This window comes from Musca vetustissima, unplaced genomic scaffold (genome assembly GCF_032173495.1).
Source record: "Musca vetustissima isolate MV318-11 ecotype Yass unplaced genomic scaffold, APGP_CSIRO_Mvet_v1 utg704, whole genome shotgun sequence".
In the NCBI taxonomy this organism is placed as follows: domain Eukaryota; kingdom Metazoa; phylum Arthropoda; class Insecta; order Diptera; family Muscidae; genus Musca; species Musca vetustissima.
This window is the reverse complement of record NW_026876336.1, coordinates 1218094-1235829: the sequence shown is the minus strand read 5'-3', so window position 1 is coordinate 1235829 and position 17736 is coordinate 1218094. Positions and strand designations below refer to the sequence as shown.

At 35.0% G+C, this 17736-nt stretch overlaps 4 protein-coding genes across 4 annotated transcripts; 2 read left to right on the top strand and 2 right to left on the bottom strand.

The window, feature by feature from the left end:
- Window positions 1-1552: 1552 nt before the first annotated feature.
- On the bottom strand, window positions 1553-2921 carry LOC133320920 (large ribosomal subunit protein bL33m). Its single transcript, XM_061530030.1, has 3 exons — window positions 2880-2921; window positions 2707-2810; window positions 1553-1620 (listed from the first exon to the last, which is right to left on the bottom strand). The coding sequence occupies exons 1-3, from the start codon at window positions 2918-2920 to the stop codon at window positions 1571-1573; spliced, it is 195 nt and encodes a 64-aa protein (XP_061386014.1). The 5' UTR covers window position 2921; the 3' UTR covers window positions 1553-1570.
- A 495-nt stretch (window positions 2922-3416) lies between these two features.
- Window positions 3417-5903, top strand: LOC133338931 (bifunctional lysine-specific demethylase and histidyl-hydroxylase NO66). Its single transcript, XM_061547060.1, has 3 exons — window positions 3417-4623; window positions 4688-5046; window positions 5107-5903. The coding sequence occupies exons 1-3, from the start codon at window positions 3417-3419 to the stop codon at window positions 5869-5871; spliced, it is 2331 nt and encodes a 776-aa protein (XP_061403044.1). The 3' UTR covers window positions 5872-5903.
- A 265-nt stretch (window positions 5904-6168) lies between these two features.
- LOC133338930 (ATP-binding cassette sub-family C member 4-like) lies at window positions 6169-10771 on the bottom strand. Its single transcript, XM_061547059.1, has 10 exons — window positions 10587-10771; window positions 10394-10525; window positions 10009-10333; window positions 9045-9944; window positions 8309-8983; window positions 7960-8247; window positions 7307-7895; window positions 6701-7242; window positions 6482-6636; window positions 6169-6421 (listed from the first exon to the last, which is right to left on the bottom strand). Exons 1-10 carry the CDS (start codon window positions 10769-10771, stop codon window positions 6169-6171), a joined length of 4044 nt encoding a protein of 1347 aa, XP_061403043.1.
- A 2976-nt stretch (window positions 10772-13747) lies between these two features.
- LOC133338929 (DNA repair endonuclease XPF) lies at window positions 13748-17189 on the top strand. Its single transcript, XM_061547058.1, has 8 exons — window positions 13748-13965; window positions 14027-14188; window positions 14254-14850; window positions 14920-15074; window positions 15142-16025; window positions 16082-16330; window positions 16393-16905; window positions 16977-17189. Exons 1-8 carry the CDS (start codon window positions 13748-13750, stop codon window positions 17187-17189), a joined length of 2991 nt encoding a protein of 996 aa, XP_061403042.1.
- Window positions 17190-17736: the final 547 nt, after the last annotated feature.

The window sequence follows — 17736 nt, the reverse complement described above, 5'->3', positions numbered from 1 at the left end:
TAGCCGAATGCATTCTCTTTACGTAATCAAATGCTCTCTTTGTGTTCTCAATGTGAATTAGAGAGCGAAAGCTTTTGCTGCTGGTGAAGGTGAAAGCTTGAAAGTTAGCTAACATTTCAATGTGAATTTGGACCGTTACTCGGATATTTCTTCATTCCATCTTATTCTAAACATATTTTCTTGGAATTGAAATTAAATTTATAACGGGCCCAAGCACCGAACTCTCACACAAATAAATCAACTGAATAAAAAGCAATTTCTGAAGTTTTTATGAATCTATAGGTTTTGGAGGGTTTATAGGTATACCGAAGTATATATATATATACAAATTTTAATTATATTCTAAAACCTCTGTAGGCCTATTCTGTAAATCTTATCGACATTGTTTTTATTTCCTTTGTTATTGTAAAAACAAACCAATAAAATTGTTTAAAATAAGTCGATATTTACAAAAAAAAAAATAGGTTTTAGGGCATGTCAGCAAAAAATAAATATCGAACTTAAAAAAGCTTAATTTTCACGTTTTCCATGTTATTGTTTCCATGTCTTGTGTTTTTATTTTGTCTGGCATTAGACAATGACATTTGTAAGGTTGCCCTTAAATGAATTTACTCAAATCTCTTCCGTTACTAAAACCTTAAACAGAACGGAAATAAAATTGGACTTTCTCATCTAGCAAATTTCAAAAACGTTTTCGACCATGTGAACTATTTTAATCCAATTTGCAGAATTGCTGCTAATTCAATTTGTATAAGGTAACATAATATGAATATATAAGAAAAATGAAATGGAAATAAGGGGAATACAGAAAACAAATTAAAAACAATTGCATCTATCGTTCCAATTAAAACAATGGGAATATCAAGGAAAATTATAATTATTTTTTTAATTCTATTTATTAATTGGAATAAAATAATTTTCATAATGACTTATTATTTGTTTTGTTACAATCTCATCAATGTAAATGAGATTAAAAAGATAATTATAAGTTTTATTTCGGATAAACAAGTTTTATACAATTTGAATTGTGTTTCTAACTCAATTAATTCATTTTCTCAGATATTCCTTTTAACTTTAACATAATCTGAAAAATTGATATTCTTTAGCGTAGGATTATAATATGCTATGGTTTCCATTGATTATTGTCTTAAATGTATTGAGTTCATGACAATTGGCACTAAAGAAGACCTTGACATTGGTCATTTTGTTATGGCTTCCTTATGTCGTTGGGATTTCGCAAAAGCGAAAGTTAAATGTCAATGATATGGTGTGTTGTTATGGAATTCTATGGTTTTATATCTGTTTTTGAAGTGTTTTTTGTAGTGTATGTTTTTTGTATATTTACAAATTAAACTTTTTTATTTAAGCCTAAGAAATAATAAAAAGACTCGACGAATTACATTATTTTCAATTTATTTCAATTTTTAATCATTTTATTAAATTTAAACCATAATTAAAACCATCAAATATTTAAGCCTAAGAAATAATAAGAAGACTCGACGAATTACATTTTTTTCTAAAGATCAACTTTATTTTATACAAATATAACAGTATATATATAACATAAATTTTAAGCACTACGAATCTTCTTGCGTTCCCTATAGACACAATCCTTTTGAACTGAAAGAAAGAGTTAAGAAATAAACAGTTATAAATGTAACATTTCTATAAGATTAATAAATAATATTAAATCATTATCTAAATATATTTTCAGACTATATTCCAGCCGATTACTATAACATCAACCAAGAATGACAAGCTTCCATAAAATTAAAGGAATGGTGGAGTCGAGTCAGGAAGGGAGAATTTAATTGTCATAACCTCCTCATCTATACGAATGGTGTAATTATGTATATTATTCCAAAAAATGTACGTATAGACCTATTTTTGACTACGTATTATCGTCAATGAAATATATTTTTTAGCAGAACAGACAACGAATTGTAATTTCAGAAATTGCTTATTGCTAGAATATTATTCCGGCATTTCAGTATCCTAAGACATAATAAGAGGTGTCCACAAAGGGAAAATATTGTCCAACTTATTATAAAAACCCTTGCAGTGAATGAATTTTGTTCGATTTAGAATCATTAGTATTCGAACTCACTATGCATAAAAATAGAAACGGCAGAATTATCCATTCGATTGTTAAAACTGGCAGCAAAAAAAGGAAAGATACATATATATAAGTTTATTCTATAAAATGTCCCCAAAAGAAATTTATTTCCCGAATTATTGTAAATAACCACGCCATGTATAAAAAAAATACTAGGTTTAGAACCACAAGCGTAAAAACTCATTCCACAGAAAAATAATTCTTATTTCTGGGAAATAAGTAAATGTTTATAGACAATAGACGATTTCAGATCGTTCTGAAATATATGATGAAGTTGTTCTCAATGCACCCGAGTTACCCTTATGTAGCTGGCAGGAAAAATTGGTAAAAATGTGTAAGTATTCCACTTCTTTCCATTACTGAATGAAGAATCAGTAGAAATTTATAGACAGTATATGATTTCAGATATCTTTTAAATAAATGAAGGAGTTGTTCTCAATGCACACGAGTCACCCTTATGTAGCCGCCAGAAACATTTGTCTTATTCGTAAGCATTCAATTCCTTCCCATTGCTAGATGATAACATTTACGTATATCTCTTCCGAATTAATAAATGCTATTGTTTATATCTTCCATTTGATTATACTTACTAAAGGGATCGAAACGTATGCATTCAATTTTGTCCGACAATCGGTCACGCACGGTATTGAATTTATGGCCACTGACCACACTCTCAACAACAACCATGATGCGCCTAATAAAAATTATGAATAAAATACGTATTATTTCGGGCCAAATCAATTATAAATACCACAATACATACTTGCTCTTGACTTTTTTCAATAAAACGTTTGTCAAACGCATTGTGTTCTGTATTTAATATTTTATATTCCTTTTAGTTGATTTTGGTTGTGCAAGAGAATGTTTGTGGTTTTTGACGTTTAACAAGGGATGGCAAATTATTGATAACTCAATTGATTTTATTGTGACAATTTCGATTGTTGCTAACTATCGAAATATCGACACACAAATTTCTCTGTGCTCCCTCACACTGGGTTACCATACAATGATTCCCATGATTTTTTATTTGTATTTTATATATTTCAGAAGTATTGCCTGTTTCTTTTTTGTTTACGGGAACATATACACAATCTTTGATAAAACATCTATCTTTGATTCAGGAAGCCACATACAATTGTTCCAAAAATCGAACTACTGTCCCCATCTACCATCGTATCCATTCACAATAGATTGCACGTGCCAGTTGTGAACAGACTTGCTTCCAGTTACAGTTATTCATTTGTTTGTTTTCCAAGGAATTCCACCAAAAATCGTATTCCTAAGGTATGTAGCGCCAACAATGGATCCATACGCCGACCATGTCAATAAACAATTTGAAAAATTAGATAGTTTTGCAACGAATTTTACCAAAACTTTTATTCCCATAGTTGATTCTGCACTAAAAATGTCAACAGAAGAAGGCGTCGTATCGGCTTTTCAAGTTTTTCAAGCGGCAAAACAAAGCAAAAAGTCGAAAAACTCAAAGAAATCGACAAAAACTCCTTTGAATGGTAGCACAGGAAAGAAGTTAGCAACGAAGCCAACTGCTGGCAAGCAACACAGTGTGAGTAAAGCATTCAAGAAGAACGAGGAGCTGAAAGCCAAAAGTCACAATCATGTGGAGTCTAGCCAAAGTGTAGGTGGTGCAGTATCCAAGAAGAACAAGGACAAGACAACAAAACACTATGATGGTAATCCTAACGAGCAACCAAAGAAACAAAAGGCTGAACCCAAAAAGAAACCACAACTGCAGGAGTATTTGGTTAAACAGCTGGAAAAGGATGTAGAAGAAAATCCATCAGATGATGATGATGATGACTTCGATAGTGAAGATATGGGCAGTGAAGAATATAGCTACACTGAATCTGATGAATTTTCCAACGAGTATACAATTAATGAAAGTGGAAGTTTTTCTGAAGATGAAGAAATGGAGGGCGATGACTCATTTGAGTATGATGTTCCATCCAAAAATTCAAATAAAGACAATAGGAAACGTAAAAGTCCAGAACCCACTACCCAAAGCAAAGCCAAAACACCAGCCAGCAAATTAAATGGCGAAGTTTTACAAACCAAAAAGTTGAAAACGTCCGATCACCCAGATCGTAAATCTCTACCAGACACAAAACATCAGAAAGCAACTTCCTCGGCTGAAGAAAATAAACGCAGAAAGTCGATAGCAACTGTCTCAACTGTCAAAGACAAATCTCAACAATTAAGAAAAGTCTCCATAACCTCGGTAGATGTTAAACTGGAACCATTATCTCCGCCGCACAATGTGGCTAAGGTCAGCAGTATTGATGAAGGAAAGCGGGCTTTCCAGTGGTTATTAAATCCTGTCTCTGTGGATGAGTTCTTCAAAAAGTATTGGGAAGCCAAGGCTTGCCTGATCAAGCGCAAACAATCCAACTACTTTTCTCATTTGATTTCCTTTGAAGCCATCGATGAAATGCTCATAAAGAATCATGTGGAATTTACCAAAAATTTAGATGTAACATCCTATAAAAATGGTATGTATTAATTAAGAATATATGCCGAGACACATATCTAAGCAAATTTTTCTTTTGTTTTTAGGCGTTCGTGAGACATTAAATCCAGAAGGGCGTGCTATGCCTCCTGTTGTTTGGGATCACTACGGTCAGGGTTGCAGTATTCGCTTGTTAAACCCCCATACATTTTTGCCCCAGTTGTTCACGCTTAATACAACTTTACAAGAATATTTCCATTGCTTGGTGGGTGCCAATGCCTACTTGACACCACCAAATAGTCAAGGATTTGCTCCCCACTATGACGACATTGAGGCATTTGTGTTACAAATTGAGGGTCGAAAACGCTGGAAGTTGTATAAACCACGTTCGTCAGGGGAAATTCTGCCCAGAGAATCTTCCCGCAATTTTACACAGGCTGAGATTGGAAAACCCATCTTGGAGGAGGTAAATTTTGCTAAATTTCTAAACATATATTATTTGCTAACATCTTGTGTCTTTATGAAGGTCTTAGAACCAGGTGATGTTTTGTACTTCCCTCGTGGCACTATTCATCAAGCATGCACAGAGCCAGGCTATCATTCCTTGCACATTACGCTGAGTGTATATCAGAAACAATCATATGCTGATTTGTTTGAGAAAATGCTTCCGTTGATGCTTAAAAAGGCTATAGCTGACAATGTTGAAATGCGACGAGGTCTGCCTTTGAATACTTGGCAACATGCTGGCATTGCTTACAGTGACAATTCTACAAAAGAACGTGTCGATTTGCAAAGGAATGTCAAACAACTTTTGCACAAATGCATTAGAGATATGCCATTGGATGACTTGGTCGATGCAGCAGTCGATCAAGTCGCCAAGAAGTTCCAACATGAAGCTTTGCCTCCAGAGGTCCTGCCATCGGAACGTACACGTACAGTTTTCGGTTCACGCAATCGTACCAATGAACGTGGCGAATGTGTCTGTGACTATGATATTGATGAGCGCACCAATGTCCGTCTATTAAGGGCCAATATTATGCGTCTGGTGGATGAAGAGGAAAAGATACGCATCTATTATTACTTGGACAATTCTAAAGAGTACTGTGAGTATGAACCCAATTTTATAGAAATTGAACCAATGGAGGCTGCCAGTGTTGAGGTGTTAATAAAAAGCTATCCACAATACATTGGAGTGTCACAATTACCCTTGCCCAGCGATGAGCAGAAAATAAATCTAGTTACTGCTTTGTGGGAGCGAGGTTTACTTATGATGGAAAAACCATTTAAATAATTACTGAATTTAATTCCAAACCCATTGATTGTTTAAAAAGTCTGTTAGTCATTAAGATTTGTTAATTTTTTCTTCCTTTTTAATTTTTAATAATAAAACTAAAATTTGTCTAAATGAAAAATTAAGTGATCATCCACAAAACTCGATTTAAACAAAATAAACAAATATGAAAGAATATTTTTTTGTTTTCGATTATAGTTTATTGCTTAATTGTATGACTATAAATGTTGTATTAATTTCGTATAGAAATGGTAATAAGTATGTGTGTGTTTAAATATTTATATAGGTGGCAGTTGGTTATTTATTGTAAGCTTGTTTTGCAATAGCACGCAAAGATTCGGCACCATCACCAGTAGCATCAACCATTCGACTTAAATGCCCTTGGGGATTTTGCAACAAAATATGTGGGGCATCGTACTCAATTTTCCTTCCGGCATCCAGAACTAGAATTCGATCAGAATCCATTACAGTTTTCAAACGGTGGGCAATAGTCAATACCGTACACGTTTTGAATTCATTGCGAATTGTATTTTGAATTAACGAATCAGTGCTGAAATTATTTTAACATTTATGTAAATGGTGGCGCAATATTCAGACCTCTGCTTCTTACCTTTCATCTACATTGGCTGTGGCTTCGTCCAAGACTAGTATTTTATTTTTACGCAAAATCGCACGTGCCAAGCAGAGTAATTGACGCTCTCCGATACTAAAATTATTGCCAGATTCTGCCACCTCATCGTCCAACTTCAATCTGTCAAGGCCAGCCTAAAAAATCGAAAAAAAAATAAAATATGGAATAAAAATGGCTTAGAACAAATTCAAAATATACCTTTTCTAATGCTTTTAGTAAGTCTCTCTCATTATCTTCATATTGATTGAAGGGATCCAGATTGTAACGTATTGTACCCTTGAATAAAACTGGTTGTTGTGGTATAACCGAAATTCTGGAACGTAATGTATGTATGTCAATGTCCGCACAGTTTTTGCCATCAATAAAGATATGTCCTTCGAGATCATATAGTCGAAATAAAACTGAAATCAACGATGTTTTTCCAGCTCCGGTACGACCCACAATGCCTATTTTCCATGTGGGGGAAACAACAAAATTTAAATTCTTCAAAATCGGTTCGCCATTCTCTTTGTATTTTAATGAGACGTCGTTGAAGTGAATTTCTCCAGCAGATGGCCAATTTTCAGGATTCAGTTTATTAACATTCTTTTCAACATTATCCAATTTAGTATAGGCCAAGATTCGTTCAACACTGGTCATTTGTTGGAACGATTCACCCAGTTGCCTTAGGCCATATTGGACCATGCCTGTTAACATCATGGCTTGAGTTATTGCCAAACCTACATTTCCACTATACGTCCCTGTAAAACGAGAAATATATTTCTGTTATTCTGTTACGCCCGACTTATTACCAGCAAAACTTACCATAATTGAACAGAATAAAAGAGAATGTAACCGAATTGAGGAGTATACAAACATTGGCAGAATCCAGCCACAAACCTAGGGCGGTGTTGGATGTCAGTGTCAGGTGATATGCGGCACTATGGAGATCTTGAAGTTTATCGAATTCTTCAATCATTGTTTGTTGGAGATTGCGCGAACGTATTGTGGACAATCCGCTCAAGCACGCTGAGACATGAGAGAAAACTGGACTGCGGCGTATACCTTCCAACCGCTTGAGATCTTGTGAAGCACGTAAATACAACTTAATTATTATAAAATCGGCCAGAGCCACGATGCATACGGCCACCAACACAACGGGATTGACAATGCAAATTACCACCAGTACACCCAACATGACCAGAGCCAAGTGTGTAAATTCTGACATGAAACGCGGCAAGCTTTCATCCATGGCGCCCATATCTTTGGAAAAACGATTTAAAATTCGTCCCGATGGATTTGTGTCGAAGAAGCGCATAGTTGCCTTGAGGATACTGGAAAACATGCGTTCGTGAAGAACTTTGGATGCATGCATACACGTTTTGAGGAAGAGATAGCAACGCAGTATGATCATCTGAAAAACGATATGCGTCAAATATTACAATTTGAATTATCTTATTATTGCTTAATGGACTTACAATAACCACAGCAGCTATAAGAACGCTGTAAATGATAAGACATATATCTTGGCTTATTGCAGTTTCTTGATTTAGACTGTCCATGAAAATTATTTTGGTGTAGATATTCACAAAGTAATCGGCTCCACTACATATAGCCTGAGATACAATTAATATGATGGTAATGCCCAATAGGCCAGCAATACTGTTTCCAGCATGGAAGTATTCCCACCAAACAGAAGCTTTGACCGTGCCTTTACCCTGGTCTTCGGCTTCCAATTGATCGATTTCTGTATTCAATTCTGTTAGCTGAAAAAATAATCAGAATCATAATAGCCGGCATTAAGATAGTTGGCAAAAATCAACCTACCGATTTATTACAGACATTTTGTAAGGGCTTAGTTGTTCCATTCGGTGTAAGCCCATCGTGTTGTTCATCTACTTCTGGTGCATAATTTTGATGCATTTCGGCGGCTACATGATCAACATCACTACACTTCCAGTTGCAATCCGACAGCAGTCCTTTCATTTCTTCAAAATTACCTGTTGCTGTAATTTTGCCATCTTCAACCAGAACTATGTAGTTCGCCTGATCTAGATATTGTATTTGATGAGTAATTAAAATACGCGTCTTATCACGCAGCAGCAGAGAATTAGGTCCCATAACATTGTTGAAAATCTCACGACCAACATGAGCATCCACAGCACTTAAAGGATCATCAAACAGATATATAGAAGCTTTGTTGTTGTACACAGCTCTTGCTAAATTGACTCGAGCCTTTTGGCCTCCCGACAATGAAGCGCCACCTTCTCCCACCAATGTGGCATCGCCATAACGCAATTGTTTGAAATCTTCAGAGAGGGCACAGGCCTCAATGACTTTCTGGTAACGATCCAAATCTTCCACTTCGCCAAATATAATATTATTTTTTACGGAAACGGGAAAGAGCCATGATTCCTGGGAGGCATATGATATTCCACCATCGATTTTGACACTGCCGCTTTCACAGCCTAATTCATTCAAAATGACTTGAAAAATAGAACTCTGAGAAAGAGACAAAATTAGAACCTCCTTAAGAATATCCTTGGGGTTAATTCATTCTTACCTTTCCTGCTCCAACTGGTCCAACAATAGCACATAGACCCTGCCTAGGTATGTTCAAACTTATATCGGACAATGTTATTTTAGCTGGTTCCCGAATATGCAACAATTTCAAATTATCTTCACTTATTTTAATCGATACGGATGTGTCTGGGCCGGTGCTTACGCATGTATTCCATGAAGCTGTGACATGCTCAAGTTCTATGGCATTATCAGAATGAGGCCTTTCCCTGAGAGAGGTTTCGTCCTTCTCCTTGTGCATTAGAAAATTTTCAATGCGATCAAGTGATGTAAAGGCCTCTGCTGCAAAGGATATACCCATGGGACAAAATATTCCAGCAACCAATTGAAATACATGGTACAAATTTGCCATGGCGAATATAATATCTGCGGACATGACCGCTCCCATTTGAACGGCAGCAACAATGGTTATGAACAATGTTAAACGTTCCGGTAATATCATGCTGCTCAAATAGAAGCTGCGCAAATAAGCAGCACGACGCGTCTCCAAGATTTCCAGACGTCTAGCCTCCTTTACCTCCTTTTCGAAGGATTTCTCCCAGGAGTACATTTTAATTACTTGTATTCCACGAATCAATTCGTTCATTTTTCTAATGCGATCATCGGTGCGCTCAGCAATTCGTAGCCTAAGTCTGGCAGTCCATTTGCTGAGGCTAAGTTGTACGGGTATTGTTTGCAGTAGGAGGGCCACAACACCCACAATGGCTGCATATCCTACACGAACCCAGATCAGGTAGCCAATGAGCACAGTTTGTATGGGTAATATCCATAGATAGTGGGCAAAAACAAAACCGATGTCCAGACGATTTACATCATTGGATATTAAATTGACAATGTGGCCCACAGAGATATCTCCAGCTGTTTTCAGTGATAGCTTCGAGGCCTGAAAAGTAGTATATAAACCATATAAAAGTGTTAGTGTTAATTTATTTTTGTGATGCACCCACCTTTCTAAATATCAAGGAACAACAGGCTATTCTCATTTTGGCACCCATACGTTTTTGTCGTTGGTCCACATGATGGTTCATAAAGCAACCGAAAAATGTAAGACCCACCAAGAGGCCACCCAAGCAGTAAGGGTTATGCCATACCCATGTTAAATAATACCAAAACCATAGCTGATTGTTGTCATGCGCTTCTTTAGACGATAGGGTGTTGTTATCATTGAAATCGGTTGAGTTTTCAATAGTCCCATTGAAACCATTAATGGGATCTTTATAGGCTTTCGGTAGCTCGATGAGAAGTTGTGCCAAAAACAAAGGAATTAGAGACCTGTAGAGCAAACATTCCTGTTTATAGTGTGTCCTTTTGACTTTAACAAAATTTACTTACTTCAACATTATGTACAGAAAACAGACAATTCCATCTGTAACAGCCAATGTCCAAAATGTTTTCCATACTGCCTTTCTTAGTTTAGGTTTTCGCTTTGATCTATTGGCCTTTTCTAATTCTTTTAACCAATTTCTAAGATTTTTTAGAGAATTATTACGGGTTTTTAAAAAGTATTCAAATAAAAAGAACTAACCTTTCCAATTTGTCTCCCAGCATTTTAGAATCATCATCTGGTAGGCATTGGGGTAAATCAGCTTCTTTTAGGCCATTTTTACAGCCTTTATAAAGCAAAGGTATTATCCAAACGAATAACAACTGTGAGAAAAGGCCAGCTTTTAAACGAGGATTAACTTCCTTGGGTTTCACAGTATTGTACATTTTGAAAGATTCTGGAAAAAGAGGGTTTCAAATAAGCATGAATTGAAGCTAATGTGGAACTAAATAAATGTGCATTAAAAAAAAGAGTATGTTGTTATAAACTATATTCTTATTAGAATTTGTAGGAGTAATAAAAATGACCTTAATGGTTTATATTATGAATAAATATATTGATTTATTGATATATATTTATTTATTAATTATGTATTAATATCTTAAATTGAGAACAATCTTTCTTTCTTGGTCATAGTAAAATGAAGGGGTATTTCCCGATATGATAAATTTATATGAATCAACATTCGTAAATATGTTCAGATCGAAAGTATGAACAAAGACTGGGCTTGGTTGTCGTTTGATAGATCTAGAGAAAATATTAAAGTGCGACTTTGTTAATTACATGTACCCACTCTATTACTGTGATTCATTCTTACATCTTTATATGGTCTTTGTATTTTTTTATGTAATAAAAATGGGAAGTTAGACTATGTGCATATAATAAAACGATATATCCTTTAAGTGGCCTAGACATAATTTTTTTTTTCACTCCTTAACCATCTCAATATTTCTGAATATTTCAGATTTATATTTGGTAAGAAGCCCCATATGAGTAACATATATTTATGAGCAAGTATACATGAAAATCAATGTGGTGGTTTACATTTTTATTTAAATTAATTCATGTTACTTACTTATTTGTAATATGTTTAGAAAAATAAAAACAATATCAACAATTACCTCTTTTATATGGAATACGAAAATATACCAGTATTTAAAATGAAAAGTCTTCAAATTTAAATCAATGATTTAAAAAAGCCAATTTTTCCCTTCGTTAGTAAATCTCTTTTGTTTACCGCCGCCAAAGCCAAGAGCGCCAACAGACACTGAGGCGCCAACAATAATTCATTTGCTTTGTAATAATCTGATTGTTCTCCTGACGTTTCGCCACCTCGCTCAAACAATTCATTTATAATTTGTATTTCACTTTTTTTTAATATATCACTTGACTATTATTGTATTATGTTTAAATAGTTCAATTAAATTTGATTTCTTTGTTTTTTGTTGTGTTCGTCGTTTCGTTTCTTTGCTGATGTGAAATCACTTTCTTTCGTTGCTACACATCCGACGCTGTTGGTATTTGTTTAGATCGACAAATTCTTATTCGTTGTACACACCGTTTGAAAATAACTGATCATTGCATTTGTGCCTTCGCTTATATAGGGTACGATTGGATACTGGGGGCTTATCCCTATGTTTACTCTCGCCAAATTCCCTCTGAGGTGTCTCATAAATAAGAGAATAAAATATTCATTTTAGATTATTTATGATGTTCTCTTGGTAAGAAGGTTCTACCCTTACTTTACATTTCTGAAAGGCAAGACATTTTTTTGTTGCTGATGCATTTTGGCGGGAGATTTTAATAAGTAGTTTTAGAATTGTTTTTATTTTTTTAATTTTACAAACACAAACTAAGGGGTTATCCCTAAATACTTTTTAATTCTTAATATTAAAGCATGTTGAATATTTTACATATATACATGTGGGACTGACCCTTTTTATACTTCGCAATGTGTTGTAAAATTGGCACTCAATTTTATAGAATTGTAAATCTATAAACAATTTAAGGGAATAACCCCTTACATTTTCTTCTTAATACTAATGCAAGATCTATATATGAATTTTGTATATACAAATTTCGGAATAAATAGAAATTTGAACCCTTAATCCTAAAGAATTGTAGATCTCTAAAGAATTTCGTAAGATAAATTTGCATAGGATGGGGAAAGCATGATTGAAATATAGTAGATTAGGACAATGACATTCGGATCGATCCCACAACTTTGGGTCTACAAGTTCGGACACTCACGTCATTCTAGTTTGTATCAATGATGCTACAAAAACATCATTAGATTACATTTTTTATACCAGAAGCTGTTGTAAATATTAAATTTATCATTTCATTTGCAAGATCTCAAATATTCATCGGAGACGATATAGGTCACAAAATTTTAGATCGAGCATTGACAATTTGTACATTACTTTTATTCCTAGAATGTTTACAAATGGGATATATTGGTCCACGTTTTGGTAACTCCTACCATTTCAGAGATGCCCTTTCTATTGAATTTTTGTAATTCAACATTCCGGGTCCTTGGAGGTTGAAAACAGGACATTTTGAATATAGGTCAATATAGCCTCCATATAAATATCATTACCCTTTTTAAGTATACTGGACGTTTTTTTTCAAAAAACGTAATGCCCACTTCCCGGAGGATTTAAAAAGTTTCACATATTATTATTTTCCTTATTTTGTCCCTTTTATTACAAAATGTTACCTTCCATTTTCCATATTTTTCACAGTTAAAATAAGCCAAACAACTTATTGTTTTTATTCTGATAAAAGAGGCTACAAGTTCGAGTTTTATTTTTTTCTTCATATTTCAAACATATCCTTCCTTTTAGTACTAACTAATCATACTTAGTTATGTACTTATTTTCGACGCTTCATGTATGATTTCAATTTTCTATTTTGACATATAATGTCCGTTGTTATTAAAGAATACTAACAGCTGTTTAATCAGCTGTTGATTTTTCTCAAGTCTTTTTAAAGGGTTATATAGTTCTCTATTCGCATTTAGTTTCAACAATTAAATTATTTCTTTCTCATTCATTATTTTGGTCTGTTCCCGTACTCATTAACAGGTACAGAATTAAAAAAATAATAATAAAAAGGAGGCATTGACATAATATTCTTGTAGTTTCGAGAATTTAGCAATTAAATTATTTCCTTTTTCATTTTCTATCAATCAAATATAAAAAATTTCGATAAAAAAGTCGACTTTTATATCCCTTGCACGCCATTAATTTCGCGCCGTTATTTCTCACAGTTACTCGTAATCTATTCGGTTCTGTCTATTTGTCCAATCTATTTGTTCTTGGTTTGATTATTTTGAAAATCAAGTTAAGTTTTGCTTAAAAATGGATGAAAAGTCCAATAAACCATCGCCAAATGTCGACGACGATGAAAAGCCCAGTTGCAGTAAGAAGGAAACCCAAAAGCAACAGGAGGACGAGGATTTGGCCAACATCGTCACAGCCGAAGAATATTTGATGCGCAAGGATGTGGTACTACTCGATTATGAGAAGCAAATGTTTCTGGACATGGTTCATGCTGATGCACTGCTGGTATGTGCCAAGTAAGTCTGGTGCATGTGTAAACCACACTGAAACTAATTGGAAATATTTATGCATTTCCAGGGGCTTATCTTATGAACGTGTCTTATTGAATATACTAAAGGCCTACAGCGATGCCGGTAATTTGATTTTGGTCATCAACAGTTCTGACTGGGAAGAGGAGTACTACAAGAATAGATTGGATATGAAATATATACATGAGGTAGCAAATACGGCCACGGAACGGTATGTACAGACCAACTTATTGTACTTCCTTCGAATTACACAATGCTGAATATTTGTCCTCTCAGTGAAAAAGTTTACCTCGAAGGAGGCATACAATTTATAACCACTCGCATACTGGTTGTTGATCTCTTGAAACAAAGAATTCCCGTAGAACTGATAACGGGCATAGTGGTGTTAAGGGCTCACACCATCATCGAGTCTTGCCAAGAAGCCTTTGCTTTGCGACTCTATCGTCAACGCAATAAAACCGGATTCATCAAAGCCTTCTCCTCCAGTGCAGAGGCTTTTACCATTGGCTTTGGTCATATTGAACGTATAATGCGTAACCTATTTGTAAAAGAGCTTTTCATTTGGCCACGTTTCCATGCCTTGGTACAGGCTTCTTTAAAACCATACGAGGCGCAGACCATCGAATTACATGTACCCTTGACGGAGAAGATGAAACTGATGCAAACTCAAATTTTGGATATCATGAATTATTTGGTGAAGGAAATAAAACGCATCAATCGTACTGTGGATATGGAGGAAATCACAGTGGAGAATTGTGTAACCAAAAAGTTCCATAAAATTTTGCAGGCTCAGTTGGATAGTATCTGGCATCAACTTAATTCCCAAACTAAATTAATAGTGGCAGATTTAAAAATTCTAAGGAGTCTCATGATGTATGTATTAACTATGGGCTTGGCATAAAAATTATTAAAGGTCGGTTTCCTTTCTTTTGAATTCTGTAGTTCGACTATGTACAATGATGCTGTAAGTTCGTATGCCCTTATCAAACGCTACAGAACAAAGGAGTATGCTTTGAGCAATTCTGGTTGGACATTACTAGATTCTGCCGAACAAATATTTACATTGTCCAAAGATAGAGTGTATAATGGACAAGGTGGTATGTATTTTAAAAATTGTGTGCACTTTTCTACTTCAAAGTATTAAATAAATATATTTCTTTTTAGAATTTGATCCTGAACATTGCCCCAAATGGAAGTTTCTTAGCGAAATTTTAAAAGTGGAAATTCCCGCCGATATGAAACGCACCAAACCCGATAGTTATGATCCTCCAAAAGTGCTTATTCTTTGCCAAGATTCTCGCACATGTTACCAACTGAAACAGTACCTAACTCAAAGTGGCGAGCGTTATCTTCTCTACACAGCCATGAGAGAACAAATTCCAGTCGGTAAACTAGCCAAAGCATTTGACAAGATTCAGGCAGGAAAAGAACTTGAATTCTCATTGGCACAAGACCAGTCACAGACCCAAAGAAATTCCATCAAGTCTGAGAGAAAAGATATGCCTGATGATGGTGATGATGTGACTAACTCCACACAATTGGATGAGTTGACACAGCTCTTGATGACGAACGATGCGGATGATCATTTACAATATTTTCAGGAGAGTTATATGCTGACCATGACACAAACACAATTTGATGAGTCCGATTTAACGCTAATGAACGATAGTGGCACAGGCGTAGAGGATAATGTTGACAATTCAATATTTGAGCCGTTTCCAGAACTGGAAAATTTAGATATTACAGCTGCGGTGGCAGCTCAGAAACAACCTTTAATTTGCTTGCAAACATTCAAAACAGATAGAGAAGGGTCGACAGTTTTGGATCGTGTACTAGAGGAAATAAATCCCCAATATGTTATCATGTATCACTGCAATGTCACTGCCATTCGACAGTTGGAAATATATGAGGCACGCCAAAGGCGTCCTGCCAAGGACAGATTGAAAGTTTTCTTTTTGATACATGCACGAACCGTCGAAGAGCAGGCATATCTAACCAGTCTACGAAGGGAGAAACAGGCTTTCGAATATATTATAGAGACCAAAAGTGTAAGTATTGTATAGAAATCAAAGGAAATGTTTATTTCATTGGCCTGTATTATTAGAAAATGGTTATTCCCGAATATCAAGACGGCAAATCAGATGAAGCATTTAATTTATATAAAGCCTACAAACATCCTGAGGATAGTGTAGAGTCTGCCAATGCTCAAAGTCGTAAAGCTGGTGGCCAAGTTTGTAAACAAGCAGAGGAAGTACCTAATCCAAAAGTGATTGTTGATATGCGAGAGTTCCGCTCGGACTTGCCCTGCTTACTACATAAAAGAGGTTTAGAAGTTGTGCCAGTGACAATAACGGTAAGACTAAGAATTGTTTTTATTTACCGAAGACATTGATATAAGTTTTATCTTCATTTTAGATCGGTGATTACATCCTTACCCCTGAAATTTGTGTGGAACGTAAATCAATATCAGATTTAATTGGTTCTCTTAACTCTGGTCGTTTGTACAACCAATGCATACAAATGCAACGTTATTATGCCAAACCTATACTCCTGATAGAGTTTGATCAGAATAAGCCATTCCATTTGCAGGGTAAATATATGATTTCCCAGAACACTGCTACCACCAATTCCGATATAATGCGAAAACTGCAATTACTTACCCTGCATTTTCCAAAATTGCGTCTAATATGGTCGCCAAGTCCATATGCCACAGCTCAATTGTTTGAGGAATTAAAATTGGGTAAGCCGGAACCAGATCCCAAGCATGCAGCTTCATTAGGTGCCGACGATACGGGAGCCTATGATGATTTGAAATTCAATGCTAATATTTATGATTTTTTACTGAAATTACCTGGTGTTAATACGAGAAATATCCATAAGTTAATGCGGCATGGAGGCAGCCTCAAGGAATTGTTAAAGAAATCTCAGGTGAGAAAGACAAAAAACTGAATAATAAGAGTTGGAAGTTGAATACATGTATGTTTTTTTTTTAATTTCAGAACGAACTTGCAGATTTTTTGGATTCAAAAGAAAATGGAAAATTATTATGGGACATCCTGCATGTGGCTCATTTACCGGAAAAAGATGAAGTGTCTGGCTCTTCAGCCTTATTGGCTTCAAGCAAACAAATGGGAGCCCATTCACGTTTTCGACGTGGTGCGGCAGCCAATGTAGGCAGTCGTGGCGGTATTTTGCGCAAATTTAAGAATTAAGGTTAATAATTTCATAGTAATTACTTCATAGTTAGTAGTTAATTATTAGTTAGTTTAATGCAACATGATGTAGTTTTAATTCATATTTATTGTTTTCATCTTATTTATTCTAGTTTTAAATTATACGCTTAACAAGATCAAATTCCTGATAATAATATAATGCAAACCAATATATATATATATACTATACAAAAGCAAAATACCTCGGATATGAAATAAAATTACACAGAAACGGGGAATCGTACGGGCACGTTCTGGACCACACTGTAAGTTTATTACCCTTTACGTGATTTGTAATTTCCAATTTGTATACAAATGTAGAGATTTTACAGGAAAACGTAAGCACACATAATCAGTTCGATCATGAATATCAGTATGGGTTCTTCCTATCATGAATAATTTGAGAAAAAATATATTGCAATATGGTATCACTAATCAGAGTTTTAGCATATTGTGTACAATAGTAAATTATTGTATACGCTTCCCTCTAAATTTGTTGAAAAATAGTTTTTTGCTAACACCCTTCAGCTTTGTAAGGGAGCTACTT

What these genes read in the sequence shown, in the direction of transcription:
- LOC133320920 (XM_061530030.1), bottom strand. Translation starts at nt 2,920, where the DNA reads ATGCGTTTGACAAACGTTTTATTGAAAAAAGTCAAGAGCAA. An exon ending in TTGAAAAAAGTCAAGAGCAA is followed by an intron (nt 2,811 to 2,879) that starts GTATGTATTGTG and finishes AATTTTTATTAG; the next exon opens with GCGCATCATGGTTGTTGTTG. An exon ending in CATACGTTTCGATCCCTTTA is followed by an intron (nt 1,621 to 2,706) that starts GTAAGTATAATC and finishes TCTTTCTTTCAG; the next exon opens with TTCAAAAGGATTGTGTCTAT.
- LOC133338931 (XM_061547060.1), top strand. Translation starts at nt 3,417, where the DNA reads ATGGATCCATACGCCGACCATGTCAATAAACAATTTGAAAAATTAGAT. An exon ending in TGTAACATCCTATAAAAATG is followed by an intron (nt 4,624 to 4,687) that starts GTATGTATTAAT and finishes TTTTGTTTTTAG; the next exon opens with GCGTTCGTGAGACATTAAAT. An exon ending in GAAAACCCATCTTGGAGGAG is followed by an intron (nt 5,047 to 5,106) that starts GTAAATTTTGCT and finishes GTCTTTATGAAG; the next exon opens with GTCTTAGAACCAGGTGATGT.
- LOC133338930 (XM_061547059.1), bottom strand. Translation starts at nt 10,771, where the DNA reads ATGTACAATACTGTGAAACCCAAGGAAGTTAATCCTCGTTTAAAAGCT. An exon ending in GTTCCTTGATATTTAGAAAG is followed by an intron (nt 9,945 to 10,008) that starts GTGGGTGCATCA and finishes ACTACTTTTCAG; the next exon opens with GCCTCGAAGCTATCACTGAA. An exon ending in AAAATGTCTGTAATAAATCG is followed by an intron (nt 8,248 to 8,308) that starts GTAGGTTGATTT and finishes TTATTTTTTCAG; the next exon opens with CTAACAGAATTGAATACAGA.
- LOC133338929 (XM_061547058.1), top strand. Translation starts at nt 13,748, where the DNA reads ATGGATGAAAAGTCCAATAAACCATCGCCAAATGTCGACGACGATGAA. An exon ending in ATTCTAAGGAGTCTCATGAT is followed by an intron (nt 14,851 to 14,919) that starts GTATGTATTAAC and finishes TGAATTCTGTAG; the next exon opens with TTCGACTATGTACAATGATG. An exon ending in TTGTGCCAGTGACAATAACG is followed by an intron (nt 16,331 to 16,392) that starts GTAAGACTAAGA and finishes TCTTCATTTTAG; the next exon opens with ATCGGTGATTACATCCTTAC.